General features: G+C 33.9%; 1 protein-coding gene across 10 annotated transcripts in view; it reads right to left on the minus strand.

The window, feature by feature from the left end:
- Positions 1-27,917, minus strand: part of LOC128222114 (protein Daple-like) — a 127,853-nt gene that overhangs the window by 97,733 nt on the left and 2,203 nt on the right. For 7 of the 10 annotated variants that reach the window (XM_052930966.1, XM_052930967.1, XM_052930964.1 and 4 more), the window contains exon 2: positions 17,434-17,479. In XM_052930966.1, coding sequence (XP_052786926.1) covers positions 17,434-17,459 — 26 coding nt within the window. In that variant the 5' untranslated portion in view covers positions 17,460-17,479. Of the gene's footprint in view, positions 1-9,381; positions 9,406-17,433; positions 17,480-27,917 lie in introns of those variants that run through there. The other 3 variants (XM_052930962.1, XM_052930969.1, XM_052930970.1) reach the window with 2 other exon arrangements.

The raw sequence follows: 27,917 nt of genomic DNA on the forward strand, positions 1-27,917 counted from the left end.
TGACTGACTGACTGACTGACTGACTGATGACTGACTGACTGACTGACTGACTGACTGACTGACTGACTGACTGACTGACTGACTGACTGACTGACTGACTGACTGACTGACTGACTGACTGACTGACTGACTGACTGACTGACTGACTGACTGACTGACTGACTGACTGACTGACTGACTGACTGACTGACTGACTGACTGATTTACTCACACACTGACTGACTGACTCACTGACTGACTCATTCACTGACTCACTCACTCACTGGCTGACTCACTCACTGTCTCACTTGTGAAAATTTAACGACATCTTTTCTTTGTACAGGACGTACTCACTAACATTTACGAAATACATGATATACAGACGATGTAACATTACTGGCGTGTTGCCAACAAGATACTTCACGGACCCTCTAATCCCCTCTTGGGGAGGGGGCTGGAAGGGGTAAGCTTATTTACCCTCGTCATAGGGTTATACCCATTCGGCGAGCATCTATATACACCATTGATAAACAGAAATATAAAACACTTTGCTCGGTCATAGCATAGTTTTCAAAATGACCACTGATCTGCATTTACCTTGTTGATAGGTCCGTGAACAGCTCCGTCAGTAACTTATTTAATAGTTCTTTACAGTCACATATTAATTAGTATGACTATGTACAGTGCAATTCATATTATCTTTAAGAGATAATATGTTTATAAGGTAACTGCAAAATGTCCACATAAAAGTATACGAAACGACGGAAACGCTTTATTCATATACTAGTATAAGTATTAATTTACATACATGTTGGATGAACTATGTGGACACCACATGGTTAGTTCTCAACAGATATAATGAAATATAGCTAAATGTTTTTGTTTGTTTTGCGTTTAACCATTTCCGTTCATATCCCCCCAACTTGAATGATTCTCAAAATTGTATCAATAATACCTCTTAATATTAAATAAGCAGTACTTGTATAATAAATGTTATGAGACGTATTGTGCTTTTGTATATGTGACATATTGCGGTTATTGTATACGGATATTATATTCTGCTTGCTTTTATGAAGCACCTGGACGCAAATAGCGCATATAAAGTATAGTTGAAAATCCGTGTTAGTCAACCCTTAGTCTTTCGCAGACGTTTACGGCATAATGTGTTTTCCGGTTTTAAAGAAACATCAGACACAGTCAACATGAAACAAATTCTTAAATGATACATAATGTGTTCGTTTCACTACAGTATATGTTTAAATGTTAAAACATGTTAGCAAAATAGGCTAGGACATATTCACGCATCAATTTGAAAACTAATCTGTCACTCATCTTCATATCATACACAGTTCTATTAAACCAGTCAAGGTAATATCGTCCCATTGGTGCAAAAAGGTACCAAGCGACATTTTCATACTTTCGAGTAAATTGAGTTTAAAGGTTTGGCGGTTCATAAAAAATCAGAAAACGATTTTGTGACTTTGAATCTTTTATCACTTATCTCAAATGGTTTATGTAAATTGTTCCTTGAATAGCAATTAGTACCTTGTTGCATAAACCTCAGTTGGAATAATCAGATGAATATGCATGCTTTAAGGGGCCTTATGTCATATGATACCTTATTGCTTTATATGTTAGGCATAAATGTCAAACACAAAACATAAGAAATGTTCATTGATCTTTAATATTGCAACATTTGGTACAACATGTCAAATATAAGTGATTATATTTATAGTATTATAGTATAGTAAACGTTATAATAATTCATTTAAGGTGCAACAATATGAACAATATTACAAAGAACAAGGCTATGTATCATGATTTTTAATTCCAGGTCAGTGTAAATGTACTAACGTTTATCATAATTATTACACATGTAAACCGTTTTGCATTGCACACTGATTATATGTATGCACAAGATAGTGTTCACTGTTTTCCGAACAGAAATTATACATGATTTTACTACAGAAGGAAAGCATTTTCCAGTATAAAAAATGAATCTGTTCATATTGAAATACTTAGCTCAATATCTCCATCGTCTGATGACTGGCACAACATCTATGTTTGTTATGCTGACATTAAGTGAGAAGTGATGAAATGATTTCCTTTGTGCAAAGGCCAACATTTCTGTCTACCTTGTTATGGTTGGTATAGCTATCTCTAGAAATGAGTCCATTTCAAACGAATAGTTCACAAATGTATTTTTGGGTGAGGATTTTCTTACCTAATCAATTTTACATGTAGCCACTTTCTGCGCATACAAGAGGTTGACAATTTTAAGTTTGGACAGTATTTTTCACATTTTTTTTGTTCTCTATCATATGGTTGTATTTGATTGAAACCACAACATACAGGTTTGTCTTTCGTGTAATCCATTGGGACGAAAACACACAGACGTTGTTTGATGTTTCTATAGTTGAGTGAACAGAATCACATTCCATTTGAGATTGTCCTGACGCAAGAAACTTGTGACAAAGGGGTTTGAGTTGTGGTACTTGTAGGCGTGAACAGAAAGGATGACGTTACCTACTGGTTTCTGTTTTGTCAGAGATGTACACAATCTCTTGCACATAACTTTTTTAACAAACTTACAAAGTGTTTTTATGAGACATGTAGCTACCGCGGAGGAGCCTCGTTTGCACTGGGTCTTGTTCCAAAGGTGACAAAATACTTGTTTATTTCACAACGAATAAATGGTCAAATAGTCACATAGTTTTATACAGTAGTTAAGCTCACTGACATAATATGAAAAGAGAGTTGTAAGGCCTAAGCACTGCCTTGTGAGTCCAACGTTTGAAAGCTTTTGCTCTCTCTCTCTCTCTCTCTCTCTCTCTCTCTCTCTCTCTCTCTCTCTCTCTCTCTCTTTCATTGACCTTTTCCGTCTCTTCTATTTCATTTACTTTATTTAACTGAAGTTCTTCGTATTCTTTGGTCAAGTTTTCATAAGTACTACAATCTGCTTGCTACCTTCTATATAATTCACACACGAAACATTGGTCCTGTTTTGGCTTGTAGAAACAAAGATTGTAAGATTGTTCTTAACATTTTGACTTCACTGGTGAACTGCGGTACCCTATGGGCTTGTTCAGTAAACAAAATGTTCCCTGGTTTGCAATATAATGTTACACTGGTTTTTACTTCTTTCTGATACATCATCAGTTGTAAATTCATTTTATCTTTCTTTTGGTGCCCTGAAAGAGCAGTTTCCATCTCCACGGATATTAGCTCGCTTATGTTCATTGCTGACAAGAAAGTTATGCAGTCGTGATGTGTGACTGTCGTACAATTGTTTGCTTTGTATGTAACGTTATACTTATACTCTTTGCTCTTTCCAAGTGGCTCTAATTGTTAATTTTATTGTCTGTTTGCATCTCTTATATTGTGAGAATGTTATAGAAGATGATTTTATTTCATTTCAAACATTCAAAACACATGGTTTCAATGAAATAAGTCGAAATGACCCTTGATCATTGCAAAAGCAGATACATATTCATATATATATTTATATGGCGATCATAATCAATAGTTCAAATGTAACAACATTTAGTATTCGAGCATGTATAGCACATAGATAAACTGTACACACAAAGAAATGAAAGTAATAAGCGTTTAAATTCAAGGCTTAAACTCTTTATAAATTATTACGCTACCTAGTTAACTCTTTCCTTATTTCAAAAGCTCTAAATACTGCAAGATTGTTAACTACATTGACATTCTTCGGCATAAAAAGCGCAATTGTTTAATACATGCTTGGATGACGACAATAGTATCGTGGTAAGTATCTTTGTCTAACATCGGTATACATGTTACATTCAAAAAGAAAGTGGAATTCATCTTCTAAAATGTTACAAGATGGACATATCCTATTATCAATATCTGTACGGTTCCATCGACCGGTTTCAATACTAAATCTATGAGATGATAACCTCAATTTGCTGAGAGCAATCCTATATTTTTCAATTTTAACGCATTTTAAATAAAACTGAAAATCAAAGCCAAAAATATTTCTATAAAACAATGCCCTAGAAGATTCTACTGTTCATTAGTTTTTGATGGACATCTCTCTGTGTTCTTTTCCACTTCTTTTATTCGAGTATTCATTTGCTAGATCTTGATATGAATTTTCTTCCATGAATTTTCTCGCTAAAACCTCTGTTTTCCGTTTATTGTTTCCTAATACAGTCTCATTTTCTGTATCAGTGGAAGTAAAATGATCCTTGCTTGGTTTGTAAGTTTCATCCAGATCAATGTCATTGTAACCTTCTTCACTTGGATCTATTCATTTTAATTTGACGGGTTACCTCAGCCCTTCACACCTTTGTATATCTGTTAATGAAAAATCATCTTTAGAATTGGAACTCTGTATAGCAGGCTCGTCATGAATAGTTCTGTTTGATGCTATAGTATCTCCACATATTGAATTTTGTGTAATTTCACTTTAATCAGCTATTGGCGTCGCAAAGTAGATGTTCTCATTTTACCATGTAATCTTACTGAAACATAATTTTGTTATAACTACCTTACTAAATACTACTTTATAAAACATATTTTGATGTATATTACGCTAAATACACATTCCATAATACATATCGCAAGATATAATCATTATAATTTAATTTTGTTTTGTAGGTGACAGAAAACAATACTTACATTTGTTATTGTAAAATTAGGGGGACTCTTTACGGTACCTGACGATATGTCCCTATTAAATGACGCGTGTTTAGAGTACTGTCATCACATTAACACCTCTGGGATTAGGGGTCAATCGTTGTAAAAACAAAACAAACGAACATTATAAACGAAAACATTGTTGTAGGCAAAAGGTGTTTTATTCTCTTTTTTGCACTATTTTTTCGAATATTCGAATACCGATTTTGACATTCGAATACCAAACGTTTTATTGAATATTCGAATATTCGAATTTTCGTTTGCATCCCTAATACGAATATATTTTCCGTATTTCTGTTATCTAGAACCCCCTTTGTACGAAGTTGAGCGGTTCTCCAGTTCTAGTGCGCTGATCAAAAGTGGTCAGGCATTTTATTCTACGGCTCAGCCAAATGCGCACAGTTTCCTAATGGTCAATCGTGACACTAGGCACAATAAATACGCCCGGCGTTACTATTTTGTGAATTATTTCTGTCTCAATTAGACACTATAATAACCAAAGCAGTAAATGTTTTATTAAGGAAACTTTGTATCAGCCAATACAGAAAAGGTGGATTCAGCAAATTCATGCAGAAACCCTTGTATGTTTACACAAGTCACAATTGAAGATCACGAGAATGTAAGCAGTCGCCACATTTTAAATGGATTTACTCAATGAGAACTGCTCAAATATCATGTTAGTGAGATGTGTCATTCACCACAGAAATGAAATTTACTGTCGATGAATGCTGCCTATGTTTCAATATATTGAGGGTATGATAACTATACCGATTTTGAGGCCGCTTTTCTTTACCAGTGCCACTACCATGCGTATTCCTGGGCGCGAGAGTGTCGAGGCTAGTTATTTATGGACTATTCGTTAGATTCTGGAGTACTGATTGTGGTTTTCCCCTGTCACTCCCGAACAAAAAAGAAGTGAGTTTTTGCGGTCAGATAACCAACTGACTGTAGAAAAAAATCACGAGGTCAACTAATCATATAAAGCAAAGCGAACACCGCACCTTGTTACTATGCCAAATGTGAACAGAACACTAAGAACCTCACCGGAAGTAAAATCAACAATATTGGATTTCTTAATAGAATGCCATTCTATATTTAGATCAGAATGAAATAAATCCCAGTGAATAGCATATATATTTTACTTCGTTGGCTTTCTCGACGAATGAGAGAGCGTGTTATTATTGGCCATATTATATTGTTGCTAACATGTTCATTTTCATTTAAGACACATTATATACGGTATATGATATATTGAAATTGTGTATTAGATAAAGCGCAATGTAAGCAGTATGAGTATGCTGTTGTCATATTAAACGAATGTAATTGGTATGATGAAATTCTGTTCTACACGCGCATTGACAAAACACGTTTTCGTAAAGATATAAGTTAGTGCTATATTAATACGCTTTAAAATGCAGTAAACATTACAAAAAAATCCTCACTTACAAACTCTTGTTTGGATTTCAAAATCTAAACAATAGTACTGATTAACATTTCGATATAGTTAACGTCTATATTTGTTAGACGAGTGGTTGTATACGATTAGCTGGTGATGTATATGCACACTGAAAATATGTGTTTTGTGACATTGATGAAAGTATTTCAGTAGTTACTTACAGAAATGCATTATATAAGATACAGAGTTAATTTATAACATAACATAAGCGGTCTTGACATTCTAAACAAGGTTAAATGCAACATAAATGTCCCTTTTTAAATAGTTTTGTTAAAACATACTTCTACTGTTTTGTAATTAAATTTCCACATTTATTTTGCCAAATATACTGAATCCATACAGTTGAGTATTTGTACATTTGCATTGAAATCAACAATCCGTTGTTATTTTTAGACGCATAATGGCTTCCGTACAACAAACGCCGTAGCGTTCAACATAGCGCCTCACAAGCTCAAGTTATTGTTATTTCACAATTAACTATACAATTTGATCCTGTCTCTATTTTGTAACATTCATGTGTCTCACAGATTCTCTCTAAATTGTTGCAATATCAAAAAAAAACACCTATACCTCAAAATACAGCACACGCATTTTATGCAAAATGAGTTCCTGAGTGAATTAGTTTCTGGATTTAAATACTTTTTATATGCTTTTTTTTAAGTTTAAATATTAGGGCGCAATATTTGAATTTTAAGTACAAATTGATGTAAAAGGATGTTCAGATATAAACTTTAAGTAAAACTCTACAATATTTGCAAGAATGCACAAACTAGCTGCATGAAATTGTAAACTGATTCTTCATCAAAATTGATATTTGTCGCTGTAAGAAAATGACGTGATTATGGCTTTCGTAGAAAAAAATTAAGACGCCTTAACATTCACAGAGTATATGCCGATGACATACGTTATTTACCTAATAATGCATAATTCTTTAAACCATTGCCTAGCATTATAAGTTTTAATTCACAGTCTTACTTTTGGCAATACATTATGTGCAAATGATGTTTAACCAACCTTCATGTGCTACAATGATATTGCTGAATTATATGTTTTGCAGAAATACCAAAAAATCACGTATTTGAGATCAGTCAAGTTTTAAAAAACACACATTTATCTTTTCCGTTAATCTTTCAACATTAATATATACGTGTTTAAACACTCAGTGTTACCAAAGAATTTCTTTATCACACATTATGGTTAATGTTAATATAAATGTATGTTTGATGCCCCAATTCCTGTATATCAATAGTGTTTTTGCTGCAGTAAAACAGTGAATGATCTTTTATGCTAGTTTAATTTGATGTTATAAAGTAGCACTCCAAATTATGTGGTTATTCACAATCAGTAAAGCGTCTGTTTTCGAAAATAAATGAATTGAGGGTTATTGTTTAAAATGTATCAAACTCTAGTAACAGTATACACACATGTTCGTTTAGAATTAAACAGGAAAAGGTCAGAACATTTCATTACGTTGCATTCGATACCTGTCATAATATAACTTTCGTTCACTTTCAACGAACGTAATTTCATCAATCGTCGTAAAAACTGCATCATTAATCAAATATGTAAACATATCAGCCTTAAACAAGTGTAAGAAATATTCCCCATATAAAAAAGATGTATAAGACATGCACTTTATATAACACAAAATGATAAAAAGATGCCAAATGCAATTTTCAATTGGAAAATAAACATTCGGAATTATCGAGTGAGTGAGTGAGTGAGTGAGTGAGTGAGTGAGTGAGTGAGTGAGTGAGTGAGTGAGTGAGTGAGTGAGTGAGTGAGTGAGTGAGTGAGTGAGTGAGTGAGTGAGTGAGTGAGTGAGTGAGTGAGTGAGTGAGTGAGTGAGTGAGTGAGTGAGTGAGTGAGTGAGTGAGTGAGTGAGTGAGTGAGTGAGTGAGTGAGTGAGTGAGTGAGTGAGTGAGTGAGTGAGTGAGTGAGTGAGTGAGTGAGTGAGTGAGTGAGTGAGTGAGTGAGTGAGTGAGTGAGTGAGTGAGTGAGTGAGTGAGTGAGTGAGTGAGTGAGTGAGTGGCGAGCGAGCGAGCGAGCGAGCGAGCGAGCGAGCGAGCGAGCGAGCGAGCGAGTGAGTGAGTGAGTGAGTGAGTGAGTGAGTGAATGAGTGAGTGAGTTTACATCCATTCAAGGGATGCAAAGATATTCACTGACTGATTCACTGACTCATTTTTGAAAAATTAACGACATCTTAAATTACTATCATTAACGTAATACACGATTTACAGACAATGCAACAGTACTGGCTTGCTGCCAACAAGAAAATTTACGGTCCCTCTAATCCCCTCAATATACAAAATTGACACTGAATATTAAACGACAGTTGTTGTCAGAGTATGCAAAAGGTTGAAAAATATGCTTTTCTTACATAAATTAAACACCTAGCATTTTTCTTGACAAGGTTGTTCTTGAATGGTTGTAGTATTCTTGACTAGAGTGTTCATAATCATATGAAAAGTCTGCGTGTTTTCATTTGTTAGCAATCAAAGGTCATTTCAATTGACTTAAGCACACTAGTCAACTAATCTTAAACTCAATATTCAATTGATATTTCACGGCTTACATTTAGGTTAAAGCATGTGAAAACTCTATATAACTACATGTAGACACAAGTATGTCATGTAACTGATACAGATATATATCATGGTTTGCAATCAGTTTGTAATACTAAGTAACACATGCGAAACGTTTACGCTTTTTAAAATTGCTTAACGTAAGACGATTGATCTGATGTAGTTGAAGGTAAGGAATGATAAATAATATGCAAATTTGGTTGATCTTGAAACAGCACTTCCACTGATATTTCCTGTGGCTTGTTCAATTGAAAAAGGTTATTTACATTGTTTTACACATTTTGAGTGCTTGTTTGATTAACATTCTTAGAGTATAATTAACATCTCACAATGTACGAATCATCCGGGAGATGCAATAATTACATATTTTTCTCATTCAAGCATGTGTACTTACTGCAACAATAGCACATACCGTATGGAATATTCAATACACACGTCATTATGAATTTATTAAACACAGCTTTAAAAACAATTAACATGTATTTTAAAACAAACAGATAATACATCTAAACTGGAGAACGAAATATCGGGCTTGCATTTAAAAAGAAAAGATCAAAGTAAATTTTAAATTTCAACATACAATCTTTATTTATTTATTAAAGTCGTTTAATGTTAATGAAGCTAATTCAGTACTATATAAAATACGTTACGATATATTCCCTATGTTTAAAATGAAGGAAAAAGATAACTTACATTATCCATTTGCTTGGCCTCAACCTGAAAACATCAAATAAAACAACATCAGTTGATTAATAAGTATCATATAAATGTACGTGAAAAGACAGTAATGGTGATGTGAAATTATTTGGGCTTCTATGTCATATAAACTAATTGACTGACTGACTGACTGAATGAATGACTGAATGACTGACTGACTGACTGACTTACTGACTGACTGACTGACTGACTGACTGTCTGACTGACTGACTGACTGACTGACTGACTGACTGACTGACTGACTGACTGACTGACTGACTGACTGACTGACTGACTGACTGACTGACTGACTGACTGACTGACTGACTGACTGACTGACTGACTGACTGACTGACTGACTGACTGACTGACTGACTGACTGACTGACTGACTGACTGACTGACTGACTGACTGACTGACTGACTGACTGACTGACTGACTGACTGACTGACTGACTGACTGACTGACTGACTGACTGACTGACTGACTGACTGACTGACTGACTGACTGACTGACTGACTGACTGACTGACTGACTGACTGACTGACTGACTGACTGACTGACTGACTGACTGACTGACTGACTGACTGACTGACTGACTGACTGACTGACTGACTGACTGACTGACTGACTGACTGACTGACTGACTGACTGACTGACTGACTGACTGACTGACTGACTGACTGACTGATTCACTCACACACTGACTGACACACTCACTGACTGACTCATTCACTGACTCACTCACTCACTGGCTGACTCACTCACTGTCTCACTTGTGAAAATTTAACGACATCTTTTCTTTGTACAGGACGTACTCACTAACATTTACGAAATACATGATATACAGACGATGTAACATTACTGGCGTGTTGCCAACAAGATACTTCACGGACCCTCTAATCCCCTCTTGGGGAGGGGGCTGGAAGGGGTAAGCTTATTTACCCTCGTCATAGGGTTATACCCATTCGACGAGCATCTATATACACCATTGATAAACAGAAATATAAAACACTTTGCTCGGTCATAGCATAGTTTTCAAAATGACCACTGATCTGCATTTACCTTGTTGATAGGTCCGTGAACAGCTCCGTCAGTAACTTATTTAATAGTTCTTTACAGTCACATATTAATTAGTATGACTATATACAGTGCAATTCATATTATCTTTAAGAGATAATATGTTTATAAGATAACTGCAAACTGTCCACATAAAAGTATACGAAACGACGGAAACGCTTTATTCATATACTAGTATAAGTATTAATTTACATACATGTTGGATGAACTATGTGGACACCACATGGTTAGTTCTCAACAGATATAATGAAATATAGCTAAATGTTTTTGTTTATTTTGCGTTTAACCATTTCCGTTCATATCCCCCCAACTTGAATGATTCTCAAAATTGTATCAATAATATTAAATGAGCAGTATTTGTATAATAAATGTTATGAGACGTATTGTGTTTTTGTATATGTGACATATTGCGGTTATTGTATACGGATATCATATTCTGCTTGCTTTTATGAAGCACCTGGACGCAAATAGCGCATATAAAGTATAGTTGAAAATCCGTATTAGTCAACCCTTAGTGTTTCGCAGACGTTTACGGCATAATGTGTTTTTCCGGTTTTAAAGAAACATCAGACACAGTCAACATGAAACAAATTCTTATTTGAATCATAATATGTTCGTTTTACTACAGTAGATGTATACATGTTAAAACATGTTAGCAAAATAGGCTAGGACATATTCACGCATCAATTTGAAAACTAATCTGTCACTCATCTTCATATCATACACAGTTCTATTAAACCAGTCCAGGTAATATCGTCCCATTGGTGCAAAAAGGTACCAAGCAACATTTTCATACTTTCGAGTAAATTGAGTTTAAAGGTTTGGCGGTTCATAAAAAATCAGAAAACGATTTTGTGACTTTGAACCTTTTATCACTTATCTCAAATGGTTTATGTAAATTGTTCCTTGAATAGCAATTAGTACCTTGTTGCATAAACCTCAGTTGGAATAATCAGATAAATATGCATGCTTTAAGGGGCCTTATGTCATATGATACCTTATTGCTTTATATGTTAGGCATAAATGTCAAACACAAAACATAAGAAATGTTCATTGATCTTTAATATTGCAACATTTGGTACAACATGTCAAATATAAGTAGGGATGCAAACGAATATTCGAATATTCGAATATTCGATCGAACGTTTAGTATTCGAATGTTAAAATCGGTATTCGAATTTTCGATTATTTTTTTCAAAAAATAATGATATAAACCTTGAGTCTTTAGGGCAGTTGTTGTGTTTAAAATTATATTGTCTTGTTTTTACAACAATACGCATCTTGTGCCTGAGGCGTTAACGAGATGACAATCGAGTGTGCGTCATGTGTCAATTAGGGATCGATCGTAGGGTACTATAAACAGTGTCCATAATTGTAAAATAACTGGCTATTAGGAAGTGACATCAAACAAGTTTAATTGATTTTCAGTTCTTTTAAATGACCATGCCAATTAAGAATTTAAGGAAGCGGCCTTCACACCCTCTTGTCAGTTTGCCTGCCAATTAAGCTGAGCAATATTGCTCAAATCGGTGATTGATATTATACGCTGAAAGTAGATACCACTTCATTCCTTCAGAATATATGTTCGCAAAACATTATAAGTTAAACTTATTATTATTATTATATATATTAGATTTGTATTTCTTAACAACGTAAAAGATGCCAGCCACATCTGAAGTATGGACTTATTTCACGCGCTCTGTTGACAAGAAATCTGTCACGTGCAAACTATGCAGTGTGAGGTTGTCGTACATGGGCACGACGACTAATCTCTGGAATCACGTGAAGGCTAAGCATCCGAGTTCTCAAAGTGAAAGCAGTAAACAGCAATCAATGAAAAAGTTTACCGTTTCTGGTCTTAAACATGATTTGTGTTCTGGGTAGATTGGACGATGTTCCATTTCGGTTGCCAACCCCGACGAGAGTGCGTCAACACCCTCCAAACGACCCCGTCTTAGCTTCATGGTTCCAAAGACGACCAAGACGGCTAACGACGTGCTGCGTCGGTACCGGCACGAACCTTCCGACGAGGAGGCCACTCCACTTGCATGATGGAAAAAGAACGAGGGACGCTTTCCTCGCGTTGCACATGTTGCTCGCCAACTGCTTGGGATACCTGCGACGTCTGTGCCATCAGAAAGAATTTTCTCCTGCGCCGGACTCATTGTTAACAAACTTAGAAACAGACTGTCATGTGATTTTGTTGATAAGATAATATTTCTGAATAAGAACAAGGCCATCATATGTGATGATTTTATTGATGAGTGATTTCATTGAATTGTATGTGCTTGTTATGTGCTTGTTATGTGCTAGATATGTATTTCATATGTCGATGTAATAATATTCGACACGCTGCTATGTATTGTATTGTATTACGATAACACTAGAAACATTCGACAGATAAAGAAAAGGGTATCGTGGTTTATAACTAAAATTAATAGATAACTATAACTTTTTAAAGATTCAATTTTTATCGAATATTCGAATATTCGATCGAAAGAATTACCGAATATTCGAATATCGATTTTGCCATTCGTTTGCATCCCTAAATATAAGTGATTATATTTATAGTATTATAGTATAGTAAACGTTATAATAATTCATTTAAGGTGCAACAATTTAAACAATATTACAAAGAACAAGGCTATGTATCATGATTTTTAATTCCAGTTCAGTGTAAATGTACTAACGTTTATCATAATTGTTACACATGTAAACAGTTTTGCATTGCACACTGATTATATGTATGCACAAGATAGTGTTCGCTGTTTTCCGAACAGAAATTATACATGATTTTACTACAGACGGAAAGCATTTTCCAGTATAAAAAATGAATCTGTTCATATTGAAATACTTAGCTCAATATCTCCATCGTCTGATGACTGGCACAACATCTATGTTTGTTATGCTGACATTAAGTGAGAAGTGATGAAATGATTTCCTTTGTGCAAAAGGCCAACATTTCTGTCTACCTTGTTATGGTTGGTATAGCTATCTCTAGAAATGAGTCCATTTCAAACGAATAGTTCACAAATGTATTTTTTGGGTGAGGATTTTCTTACCTAATCAATTTTACATGTAGCCACTTTCTGCGCATACAAGAGGTTGACAATTTTAAGTTTGGACAGTATTTTTCACAATTTTTTTGTTCTCTATCATATGGTTGTATTTGATTGAAACCACAACATACAGGTTTGTCTTTCGTGTAATCCATTGGGACGAAAACACACAGACGTTGTTTGCTGTTTCTATAGTTGAGTGAACAGAATCACATTCCATTTGAGATTGTCCTGACGCAAGAAACTTGTGACAAAGGGGTTTGAGTTGTGGTACTTGTAGGCGTGAACAGAAAGGATGACGTTACCTACTGGTTTCTGTTTTGTCAGAGATGTACACAATCTCTTGCAAATCACTTTTTTAACAAACTTACAAAGTGTTTTTATGAGACATGTAGCTACCGCGGAGGAGCCTCGTTTGCACTGGGTCTTGTTCCAAAGGTGACAAAATACTTGTTTATTTCACAACGAATAAATGGTCAAATAGTCACATAGTTTTATACAGTAGTTAAGCTCACTGACATAATATGAAAAGAGAGTTGTAAGGCCTAAGCACTGCCTTGTGAGTCCAACGTTTGAAAGCTTTTGCTCTCTCTCTCTCTCTCTCTCTCTCTCTCTCTCTCTCTCTCTCTCTCTCTCTCTCTCTCTCTCTCTCTCTCTCATTGACCTTTTCCGTCTCTTCTATTTCATTTACTTTATTTAACTGAAGTTCTTCGTATTCTTTGGTCAAGTTTTCATTAGTACTACAATCTGCTTGCTACCTTCTATATAATTCACACACGAAACATTGGTCCTGTTTTGGCTTGTAGAAACAAAGATTGTAAGATTGTTCTTAACATTTTGACTTCACTGGTGAACTGCGGTACCCTATGGGCTTGTTCAGTAAACAAAATGTTCCCTGGTTTGCAATATAATGTTACACTGGTTTTTACTTCTTTCTGATACATCATCAGTTGTAAATTCATTTTATCTTTCTTTTGGTGCCCTGAAAGAGCAGTTTCCATCTCCACGGATATTAGCTCGCTTATGTTCATTGCTGACAAGAGAGTTATGCAGTCGTGATGTGTGACTGTCGTACAATTGTTTGCTTTGTATGTAACGTTATACTTATACTCTTTGCTCTTTCCAAGTGGCTCTAATTGTTAATTGTATTGTCTGTTTGCATCTATTATATTGTGAGAATGTTATAGAAGATGATTTTATTTCATTTCAAACATCCAAAACACATGGTTTCAATGAAATAAGTCGAAATGACCCTTGATCATTGCAAAAGCAGATACATATTCATATATATATTTATATGGCGATCATAGTCAATAGTTCAAATGTAACAACATTTAGTATTCGAGCATGTATAGCACATAGATAAACTGTACACACAAAGAAATGAAAGTAATAAGCGTTTAAATTCAAGGCTTAAACTCTTTATAAATTATTACGCTACCTAGTTAACTCTTTCCTTATTTCAAAAGCTCTAAATACTGCAAGATTGTTAACTACATTGACATTCTTCGGCATAAAAAGCGCAATTGTTTAATACATGCTTGGATGACGACAATAGTATCGAGGTAAGTATCTTTGTCTAACATCGGTATACATGTTACATTCAAAAAGAAAGTGGAATTCATCTTCTAAAATGTTACAAGATGGACATATCCTATTATCAATATCTGTACGGTTCCATCGACCGGTTTCAATACTAAATCTATGAGATGATGACCTCAATCCTATATTTTTCAATTTTAACGCATTTTAAATAAAACTGAAAATCAAAGCCAAAAATATTTCTATAAAACAATGCCCTAGAAGATTCTACTGTTCATTAGTTTTTGATGGACATCTCTCTGTGTTCTTTCCCACTTCTTTTATTCGAGTATTCATTTGCTAGATCTTGATATGAATTTTCTTCCATGAATTTTCTCGCTAAAACCTCTGTTTTCCGTTTATTGTTTCCTAATACAGTCTCATTTTCTGTATCAGTGGAAGTAAAATGATCCTTGCTTGGTTTGTAAGTTTCATCCAGATCAATGTCATTGTAACCTTCTTCACTTGGATCTATTCATTTTAATTTGACGGGTTACCTCAGCCCTTCACACCTTTGTATATCTGTTAATGAAAAATCATCTTTAGAATTGGAACTCTGTATAGCAGGCTCGTCATGAATAGTTCTGTTTGATGCTATAGTATCTCCACATATTGAATTTTGTGTAATTTCACTTTAATCAGCTAGATGTTCTCATTTTACCATGTAATCTTACTGAAACATAATTTTGTTATAACTACTTTACTAAATACTACTTTATAAAACATATTTTGATGTATATTACGCTAAATATACATTCCATAATACATATCGCAAGTTATAATCATTATAATTTAATTTTGTTTTGTAGGTGACAGAAAACAATACTTACATTTGTTATGGTATCCATATCTCCCTTCTTAATCTTCTGTTCTTATGAACAAATTACACTTCTCAAATGTGAAGTCAACAACATCTGGTGTTTCTTATCCCACAAAAAGTGACAATAACTTACCGGACACTTGTAACCTGATATCAAAGTTATCAGTGTTTATTAGTAGAAAATTGTGTATTGCTATCAGTACATAAAGGTACCATATAAACCATATAAACATCTATTATATTGTAAAATGTTTACATTTTAGTCTTAATCATTATTGCAAAAACGAACCATATGCCACTTGGTCACTTATTGCACACTTTGTAAACTTATTTAGTCAAAGTCATTTTATGCAAGAAGGTACCACAAGTCATATTGCTCCCTTTTACATCCCAATATGTATCTAATGCTTTAGATTCATCTCATGCAATAAGGTACCACATTCCATAAGGCTCCTTTTTGCGTAAAAAATATATCTAATGTGTAAAAATAGTTCAATGCAGAAAGGTACCATGTGTCTTATAGCACATTCTTGCATACACCAGATGGCATATGGTACCTTTTTCCACCAATCAAAAGCACCAATTTCACTTGGTACCAAACTGCACGAACTCATATCTCAATATTCAATATTCAGGGGAAATCTTTTTAGACAAGGTAGAAACAAGTTATTTCTAACAAAAAATAGTGAAAAGTCAATTTTGCTCAAAATGTTGCTTGGTACCTTTTTGCACCAATGGGACGATATGTAAGTATACTCGCCGACGGTTCGCTTACTACCATATTTCCTGAACTTGATGAATACAATTGCGTATTATATGACGACTCGTGACAGGACCTATACATATATATATCATTCAGAACTTATTTTTTACTTTTATATATTATCATCATAATATCGTTTGTATGGAAATTGAATATGGTTATAGGCCTTTGGACTCGACTTGATCGTGTTAATATCAATTAATTTGCTACGGTATCAAACAGATTGCTTAAAAGCTAAATTTCAACAGCATACCAGAATAAAATTGATTCATGTTTGAAACACTGTATACACGATCCAAAGTACATTACAGTTATTGCAAATATGTGAAAATGGTAATGCTTAACGTCATTCGATCGCATACAATAATTGTTTAGAAAACCGTTCATAAAGAATAATATAAACTACCACTGAAAATATTGTAAATTTAAAACTGTTTCAAAGGCGAATGGCGCAATTTGGATTATAAACACTTCCTTCGGATTATAAGTAATGTTACCTAGCTTGTATTGGCATGTTAGGTAAAGTCATCACACTCGATGTTATTCAACTATTCCTGAAAAAATACCAATGGATGTTGATTTTCATAATAAACAACAAGACACTATCACGGCTTTCGATTTCTGATGAAATATTAATCATGACCTGAGCATTCAATGCGAACCTTGATTGATGTGGGGGTTTTACACACTGTGAAAACAGCCTGTAACATGGTAGTTCAATGTTAAATACAGGCAAATATACATACTCAGAATTATCCTCCCCGCTGGCCATGTTTAGTCACCAATTTGGACCTGAAATAAATAAGCATTACATAGTATTTCGCTTTAATTAAATTATTGATGTGACATAAATTCTAATATATAGCATGTAGTGATGACGATGTGTATGTTAAATGTTTTTATTTCTTATTCTTATTCTAAATAATGAAAGGCAATATCATGGATTTGCGCTACACGTATAGCAGTTAGGTCAAAGCTCACATTTAAAGACCACAACAAAAAGATCAGCAACAACATCAAACATCATGAACAACACCAACAATAACAAAAATCGAAACAACAGCACAAAAAAATAACAATAAAGATCATGATCTGTCCTGCTGAAACTTGTTCCCCAAGAGAGCCGCTTAATCGTTAAACAAGTTTCTGTAAATAAAATTATACGTGTTACATAGTGATAAACAGGTTCACTTTCACTGACAAGCTTAAGCTTCAGCCTTTAGAATCATTACATTGTGATAATGTTTATGTGCTTCAACTACTGTTTTCAGATAATATATTTTCCCCACTCGTTGCGATGCTTCCTTGTTGATAAATGATCATTTGAGACCGTGCTCAGTACAGTAACAATTACACTTCATATAATAGACACTTTTCGTAAGAATTTCGTTATGGCATATTAAGCATTTTAGACACATGAATTTATTGTCGATTTGTTCTTATTTGATTCTGTGTTATACAACGATGCAGTATCTTTGCCTCAAAACGCAACTTTATACCTGTAATTTGCTATGGTGAAATATGTCAGGTAACTGTCTTTGAATGTCTTTCAAGAGTCCTCCACTTTTGCTCTGACAGTATAGATCGTTAATCGTTTATGTATGTATTCGAGTGATTAATATTTACAAGTACTTTGTTAATTATTAAATTAACTTATACTTTATTTATCAATGGTTAAGGTAGTCTTTAAACATAAGCAAATATAAACCCATGTGGACTCTTTTTCCATTGGACTCCGATTAATAATTCTAAAGTAATAATCCGATCATATAGTAATAAGTATGTTTGTTGTGTTTGTAAGTTTTGCTTATCTCGTTGTGCATCTATGATGAAACTGTCATTGGGGCATCCGATGTAAAAATTATCTTGTCATTGAGCCATAGGCGATATTGCTTAAGTTTTATTGCTGGTGGCCAAACAATTGTTGTTTCATATGTAGGGTGTTTCTTGTTGATTTTAACTATATAAAATACATGATTTAAATGCTATTTGTTTTGAAAATTTGAATTCGTGTCCATTGAAGTACTGAAACCGGTCGCCAACTATGTTTGGCAACACAGATAAACTTTGACACGTAAGTATAGACCATGTAGGTTTAGTGAAATTCTAGGATTGTTCAACCTAAGATTGCGGATAAAAGTGTCAAAATAACCACAAAATAACTGCTTTTACATAGTTAAATACCAAGATATAGTACGCAGAGTAGCTTGAGAGCATACACCCACCTTATCCCCCTAGAGCTCAGGCAATGGCCATAAATGATGTTCATTGCATAATGCAATTAGTATTTCAGACATTTTAGGATTGTCTTGTATAGTAAAGAGTGAAAAGCAATGCAATATTCAGTTTTACAAGTCAAGTCAAGATATTTATTTAATAATCAAAGGCCAACGGCCCAAAATACGTAACATACTTAATAAAACAAGTACTATACGAGGTGTGTCAAGAAAAGGATTTTAAGTATATATCCAACCATGAGTGTTTCCTTTTAGTTGTTTATTTCTAAAAGAAAATGACATACATATAAAGACAACTTACTTAGAGTCTCATAATCAGCTGTTTTCATAATGTTATAAAAGTCATATAAATCTATACCAGCAGAGTGCAAATTAAACAAATATTGTCTTCTTATATTGTCATACTTTCTACAGACAATAAATGCATGATATTCACAATCTAAGACAGATAAATGTTCGTTATCATAACAAACAGTACATATACGATCATCTTTTGGTATGTTTAGATGCCTACTAGTTTTGTTTTATCTCAATTTATGGTTTGAACATCGAAATTTTGAAAGTGCTATCTTGTGTTTAAATGGTACAGCTCTTGATAGGTATCTTTCAACATAAAGCAGTGTTTTTAAGTTTTGTAATGAGAACATCGACTAGAAATATTTACAGATTCAAACCAGGTTTGGTTATAACAATCAATTCTCTGTTTGAAGATGGTTAGGTAAACGAAAACACCTTCAACGTTTTGAGTTATCAAAATGTATCCAAATCCATATGTAAAAACATGTTTCTAAAATTTGTTACCCAGCAAGTTTGTCCAACTTCATCAAGAGATATTAGCATTATTTTTTTAATTAATATCTTGTATTGGTCATTCTTAATAACTGACAAAAAATATCTCATACAATTAGAAAAATATGATATACACAGTGGTAATATACTGCACTCTGCAAGAATCATGCAGGTGTTCGTAGTCCTATTTACCCAAATGTGCCTCCTTCAAAAGTCATTATGTACATATCAATACTTGGACTAAACTCATGTCCCCAAATTAGAGAACGGTAACATAAATAAAAAAGGGTAAATAGCGGTATCAAATATCTTAATAAGTACTTTGGTTGGGAAATAACCGAATGGCTTTTGATAATGTTTAATTGCAAATATAGATAATGTGCCTAAGCCGACAATTTTTCTTTAGCTGATGTCTAAGACAATTGTGGGGTAAAAAGAAGTCTGATGTACTTGTAAACTGAAGAAGTTTAAACATTTAGTACACGAAACTGCAATTTTGCATAGCTCCTTAAAGGTCCACCATTTCTTAACACAATAACTTCTGTTTTTGAAAGTTGACCTCCATACCGGAATTAAGACAAAATTCATTTATCGTATTGTGCTGTTGCTGTAATTTAAATGCGCAATTTTCAATATCATCTGCGAATATTGACCATATTATATCTGGTATATCGTTGGTGATGAAAATGCCAGACCCACATTTCTCTCTTAAAAGAGCAGGTAACTCATTTATAAGGAGGATAAAGATTGTCGAATTTGATTTATCTCCTTGGCTCGTACCAATATCACAGGGAAACGAATTAGTTACAAATATATTTATAAATTAGTTACCCCGCTAGTTGTTCTATGAAATGAAGTAAGGTTAGTGTACATAGATTCCAAGACACTTAATAAATACCATATACATCTAGCTTTTGAAGTGATTGAAACAGTTTTACGTAGTTAAATTTATCAAAAGCTTACGTCAACATATAAACAGTAAAAGCGTCCTCTTTCTTTGAAAGGTATTCTGAACCATAGCTTAGACACAAACAATATTATTAACCGTGGAATAATTTCGACGAAACCCAGCTTGACATTCATCATTTTATTATTTTGTTCAGCCCAATTATAATGAATTAAATTTCGTTAACATGGTATTCGTTATTGCTATACCACGGTAGTTTCCTGGTTCAGTATTCGACCAAGATATATGGACACGGCATATACTACTTTGTCCCCAAGATTGTGGAAACACTCCTGTTGACAAAATCTTATTGAATTACAAGAAAAAAGGTCAGAATATGTATATTTATAAAATTCAGACGTAATTCCATCTAACCCAAAGCTTTTATTATTAACTAGTTTGGAAAATGATGATTATACTTCAGATAAAGTAAAATGATCATTCAGTGTGCTAGCACTTTCGTATATAAATTCATGAACATTTTCACTATTCGGATCAACCAATACTGCACCTTCATCATAGAGAAGGCTTTTGAAATAATCGTGCCAGTCATTGGCAGCAATACTAGACACAGCTTTCGATTTATTTTGACCAAGTTTCAATTGGTTCCAAAATGATGTTTGCACTGTTTACAAATTTATATATATCCTTACATTGACAATCGTATTGCTTCGCACTGCAACAGTTTTTAAACGCGTTGCACTTATCTTTATATATTTTAAGGTCATTGCTACTATAAGAATGCCAAGGTAATTTAATCAATATCGAATTATAGATACAAACCCCGACAGAAAGTTTTTCTAAACATTATTGTGCAGTGGTTTTAAGAAGTAAGCTTAACGATTTAATGTTATCAAACATCTATCTAGTCGCAAACTGTCTGGAATCTAACTAAAAGTGTTTGGTCTTGAAACAAGTGCCCTATTAACGAGGTCATCGTTGCAATTGTTGACTTCTGCTTCAAAAATGTTTCAGTTTTTAAAACTATTATTAACTCTATTCGTCCATTTCTTTCGATTAAATTGTACTTGTTACTCGGAGATTGTGTATTTGGGGAATCAATCTGTTCAATTATCATTCATAAAAAGGCCTGATATAATTTATATATTTTAGTACTAGGTTTCGTTGCAATAAACCCAAAACATTACAAACAAATCAATACTTAATAATGAATACTCCAAAAGCAAAATGCATTTGATTAAATGACAAACCCTCGTTATCCTGTTTATTTCAATCAGCAGTTTGTTTACAATTTTCAAATGATTACACATCTGTATATAAAGAGGTTAAACCGTTAAACTAAATCAGTACTACACATGTTACTCGGAGATTGTGTATTGGGTTATTAATGTGTTCAACGATATTAACATTCAATTAAAGGCCTAATATAATTGATCAATCTTTCATAAGAACGCGGGTTAACCGTAATCCAATACATTACAAGAAAGTAAATAACAAGTAATGAATGCTCAACAAACTAATTTCACTAAATTCAAAGACAAATATTTAATTCTTAGCTCTAAACAGGCGTTGGTTTGCATTTCTGTTTAATTACACATCTGCCTGTAAACAGCATAGCATTATAACACAATCGATAAAATGTAGTGTAATGGATGTTATAAACACTTAATATTTAGTTTCAAAACTTGTCGGGCTCTTCATACATTTATTATTTTTTGATAGGGTTCAATGAAACTAAAATTATTGTCAAGCATTACTATGATATCCGTATAGTTTTATAATCTATGATTTATCCGTGTGTTTTTTTTTTCTTCAATATATATATGTAATGTTTAAAGCATGAAAAATAGGCGGTACATTAAAAGTTTTCTTCCAGCCTATACGTTTGAGAAAAGTATTAAAACCATTGCACTATATTCAAATAAAACAACATGTCTGCAGTTCTTAAACATTTCAGTCATATATAGGATACCATTTCATTGAAAAAAAAACTCACCAAATACTTTTAAAGCTGCACTTTCACAGATATACCATTTTTACAACTTTTTTATTATTTTTTTTGTCTTGGAAAGAGCAATTTTTGCATAAATATCTGCAAACTAATGATATAAAATTTCTGACAGAAATCAGATCATAGATTTCGAAAATTAATGTTTTATGGCTTAAACCGTTACTAACGGTTTAAGAAAAATGCATAAACCATTATATTTTAACTAAAATATAAAAATCTGCTATCTATTTTTTTTGTCAGCAGTCTGATATAACTGGTGTCCATGGATGTCCGCAAATATAAGCTCGTTCCAAATAAAAAAAAAATCAAAAAAAAATCGTCAAAACGTTCAATCTGTGAGAGTGCAGCTTTAATATTAAGATTGCTAACTTAAAAATGTACTTAGTTTCATAACAGACACAACCATTATGTGTTTCCCTTTTTCAAAAAATAATTATGCAATCACATTGTTTCCCTGAGCAGTGAAATCGAACGCATTGTGAACAAAATATATGTTTAGGTTTGTAATTATCTAGGTATTAAAGATGACCTAAATGTGTACGTCTATGGCATGCTGTTCTTAGAAAAGAATATTTAAAAAAATTAACTGCATGTATCCTTCTGTTAAGCCATTGCTATAATTATTGAAATGAAATGACAAGAATGAAATTGTAATAATAAACTTTTTTTGAATGGAAATGCTAAGTTCAACCTCCAATCAGTTTAATTTCCAATTACTCATGATGGTTGTTTAATAAGTATATAAAGGCTTGGTATGGTATGTTTTATAATGCAACGGTTGAATATGACCAACACAACAAGTACATGTATTGTATATGTTAAAAAATTAACCCCGTTCAATGGCACAGGTTCACAGGGTCTTTATGACACGGAACGCAAAACAATCACAAACCATAAACATAGAAAAAGCTATTATGTTCATTTATAAGTCAAAATAAAATGTGGTTTTATGTAATGATATATAGTATTAAAGGGCAACTAAATATTATAGAAATTAATTGACGTTATTTTCGTTATCTTAAGGAGGATACGTACACAATTCACGAGGGTGCAAGGAAACTGTATCATAATCATAAGTTTTAAAAGTAACTGACAATAAGGTTTGCAAATAACCGCCCAGATTAAGTTACTTCGCATGTCTATTTACGTAAACTGATACACCGCAACTTGATCACAGCTATGCAAAATATTAACACAATGGATTTCCAAACATACCAATTAAAGATACTGGGTTCCCTCCTTATGAAATATTACGCCAAATGCTCACATTTATTTTGATTTATATTTCCATGTATAGTCATATTGTAATCTCTTTTAAAGATAGATTTGAAAAGTAACGTGTTTAAAAACAAGAAAGAATTGTTATAGTTTCTTGTATATATTGTGATATTGTTCAACACTATGTATCGTGTAAAGAAAACATATATGTATTCAAATTGCTTAAAATATTTGTTGAAGCTTGAATCCCTTTCAGTGATACATTTTATATTTACATTGTTACTTGTACATTAATGCGTATACAATATCCTTAATTTCTAGAATCTCAGAATTGCAATGTAAATATGTATATATGAAAACTTAAGTAAAATATTTTATATTATTGATTAAGAGATATAATTTCAGTTGTCAACATTTATTTGTAACTCTAAATAACTTGGATTCTTGGAAATACCGGATATCCAAATATATCGCTTAAAGTAGCATAATAAAGCGTTAATATAGGATCCTAGTGTTAATTTCGTTATAGAAAAATGGGAAAACATTCGTTCCACTTCAATATTATTTGTACAACTATACAACTCATTGTTCACCTGTCATTTATAACGCAGAGACCTGCCCGGTCGTTAGTCATGTTTGCATTGTTAAACTTCAATGGACAAATACAAGCAATGCATCACGCAATGCTATTACTTTTAGCATTCTGTTCATATCCATTAACAAGATATTGATAAACAACACTGGAAATATGTCTGCGTGATAGACCACTGAAAAAATAAGAGTAAGTCGTCGATTTGGCATGTAGATAATAATTGATGACTTGCTGAAAAGTCCTTCCATTATTTAAATAAAAACATTGACTTTCCATTTAAACAATAAGAAAAACACGTGAATTATGAATAACTTAATAGCATCATGAATCTCAGTTCTTGATGCGGGAAACTAAGAACAATGAATGTTCTTTAATATTGAGGTTAAACAAAATGTTTTTGATTTTTTTTAAATCAATGTTCAGAAAATACTCAAGTTCGTGAGCCCAGGTTCAAGAGCTGGGGCGTAATTACTAGGACAGTTTTAAAACTGAGTTTTTAATCGCTTTAGTCCAAGCCTTTGACACTAGACGTCAAATATATTAACTGATTCTAACCATGTTTATTAAAAAAATCCAAAGCAGACAGATAAGATAAAACTGTATAAGAATATAACTACAATGCAAGAAACATCCATTATATAGTTTGTAAAAAGATAACCACTAAAAAGTCAGTTAATAATTATATCTTTTAATTTAATATATGTTCCTTGGAAGTATATACATGTATATTTGATTCATTGCATTTCTCATTCAATATGAATAACTATGAAAAGAGGGAAAATACGAACATGCCTCACTATTCACGAACATAGTTGATATTGCTGTCTGTTTCAACACTTACTCACGAGGCGCTCGTTAGCTTGTTGGCCGTATAATAAGTCTATTGTAGAACTAACACATGGCTAACCTGTTGGCTTTTTGGTCTAAGAATAAGTCTGATAGAGCACTTACATTCGAGGCACCGGTTAGCTTATTGCCCTTAGAGTTAGTCTGTTAGAGCAAATGAACACGAGGCGCTTGTTGGCCTTAGAGTTAGTATGTTAAACACAAACACACGGGGAGGCCGTTAGCTTGTTAGACTTAGAGTAAGTCTGTTAAAACACCAACACACAGGACGCCCGTTAGCTTGTTTGCCTTAGAGTAAGTCTGTTATAACACCAACACACGGGGCGCCCGTTAGCTTGTTAGACTTAGAGTAAGTCTGTTATAACACCAACACACAGGACGCCCGTTAGCTTGTTAGACTTAGAGTAAGTCTGTTATAACACCAACACACAGGACGCCCGTTAGCTTGTTAGACTTAGAGTAAGTCTGTTATAACACCAACACACAGGACGCCCGTTAGCTTGTTAGACTTAGAGTAAGTCTGTTATAACACCAACACACAGGACGCCCGTTAGCTGGTTAGACTTAGAGTAAGTCTGTTAAAACACCAACACACAGGACGCCCGTTAGCTTGTTTGCCTTAGAGTAAGTCTGTTATATCACCAACACACGAGGCGCCCGTTAGCTTGATGGTCTAAGAGTAAGTCTGTTAAAACACCAACACACGGGGCGCCCGTTTGCTTGATGGCCTGATAGTTAGTCTGTTAAAACACCAACACATGGGGCGCCCATAAGCTTGTTGGCCTAATAGTTAGTATGTTGTAGCACTAACAATCAAGACTCCCATAATGTTGTTGGCCGTAAAGCAAGTCCGTTATAACACTAACACACGCGGCGCCCGTTAGCTCGTAGATCGTAAAGATAGTATGCTATAACAATAACACACGCGGCGCCCGTTAGCTCGTAGATCGTAAAGCTAGTATGCTATAACACTAATACATGCGGCTCCCGTTAGCTTGTAGATCGTAAAGCTAGTATGTTATAGCACTAATTCACGCGGCGCCCGTTAGCTCGTAGATCGTAAAGCTAGTATGTTATAACACTAACACACGCGGCGCCCGTTAGCTCGTAGATCATAAAGCTAGTATGTTATAACACTAACATACGCGGCGCCCGTTAGCTCGTAGATCGTAAAGCTAGTATGTTATAACACTAACACACGCGGCGCCCGTTAGCTTGTAGATCGTAAAGCTAGTATGTTATAACACTAATACATGCGGCTCCCGTTAGCTTGTAGATCATAAAGCTAGTATGTTATAACACTAACATACGCGGCGCCCGTAAGCTCGTAGATCGTAAAGCTAGTATGTTATAACACTAACACACGCGGCGCCCGTTAGCTCGTAGATCATAAAGCTAGTATGTTATAACACTAACACACGCGGCGCCCGTAAGCTCGTAGATCGTAAAGCTAGTATGTTATAACACTACCACATGGTCCCCCTTTATGCGTGCTACTCCTTTATTGACAATCAAGCGTCTTACCAGAAGAGCAGGGAATCTCCACTAAATGTATATGCTATGTTTGGTTTAATACTGATAAAGGGCATTGCCCGAAGTGTTTAATTAATATTGTGTTTTGATAGTTGTTTTCTTTATGAACATACGTAAACTGTTTCCAAAGGTACACGGTAATAGTGTTATCAACATGAGCACCCAATATGTATGTGCTTAAAAACTACAGAATAAGCTCAGTAGCAGAACGTTTAAACATAAACCCCGTTTAATGGCACAGGGTAAACGCCAAATACATAGAACACAAACATAAATCACAAACAAGAAATATGGACAGCACAAAACTCCACAAACAATACAGCGCATATATACTATATAAAAAACTAAGTATGTTTATTAAGGATTGTTAGGTACCGCCTTGGAACGATCAGTTAAATGTAAATACTAATTTTCGGCCTTTACATATGCATTTGCAATATCTGCCTATACAAACGTATTGCGCATGTAAATATTGAAATGCTTAACTGCAACTTGATCGCAGCTATGCAAAAATAGAAACACAATGGTTTTCCAAACGTACATAATATAGATACTGGGTTCCCTCCTTGTTATACTTATAGTTAGCCAAGTACACTCGGAAATGTGGACTAGTACTTCAAATTGATTGTTAGATATCTTTAAAAGATACACTACATAGTATACTTGTTGGAAAACCGGAACTTATTGTCCGCCGTTCATACCATGTTGTAAAGAATAACGATATCAGAACAAATATTGAAATAACAAGCTTAAGAAATCACAAAAGTCGAACATATTTTGTCTTCCACCTCGAGGAGTTTATGCGAACCGTTTTGTAGGTACACTAATTGCTTATCCAAACAGATTAATCGAGGTAAGAAAAAAGATGACAGTATGTTTTTCGTCACGTTAAGTAGCTAGAATTTCTCGGGATACTGAATATATTTACGTATCGCTTATACTGGTATAATTACAAGTCAATCTGAGATCCCAGTTTTTATTGTATGTTTCAGTAAATATGTAATATACTCGGTCAGTTCCTGTAGCTTTAACCAAATTATACAATTCATATTACTCCTCTGAATTATTTATTACGCACTATGGATATAAGTACATGC

Source organism: Mya arenaria, chromosome 16 (assembly GCF_026914265.1).
Source record: "Mya arenaria isolate MELC-2E11 chromosome 16, ASM2691426v1".
NCBI classification, from domain to species: domain Eukaryota; kingdom Metazoa; phylum Mollusca; class Bivalvia; order Myida; family Myidae; genus Mya; species Mya arenaria.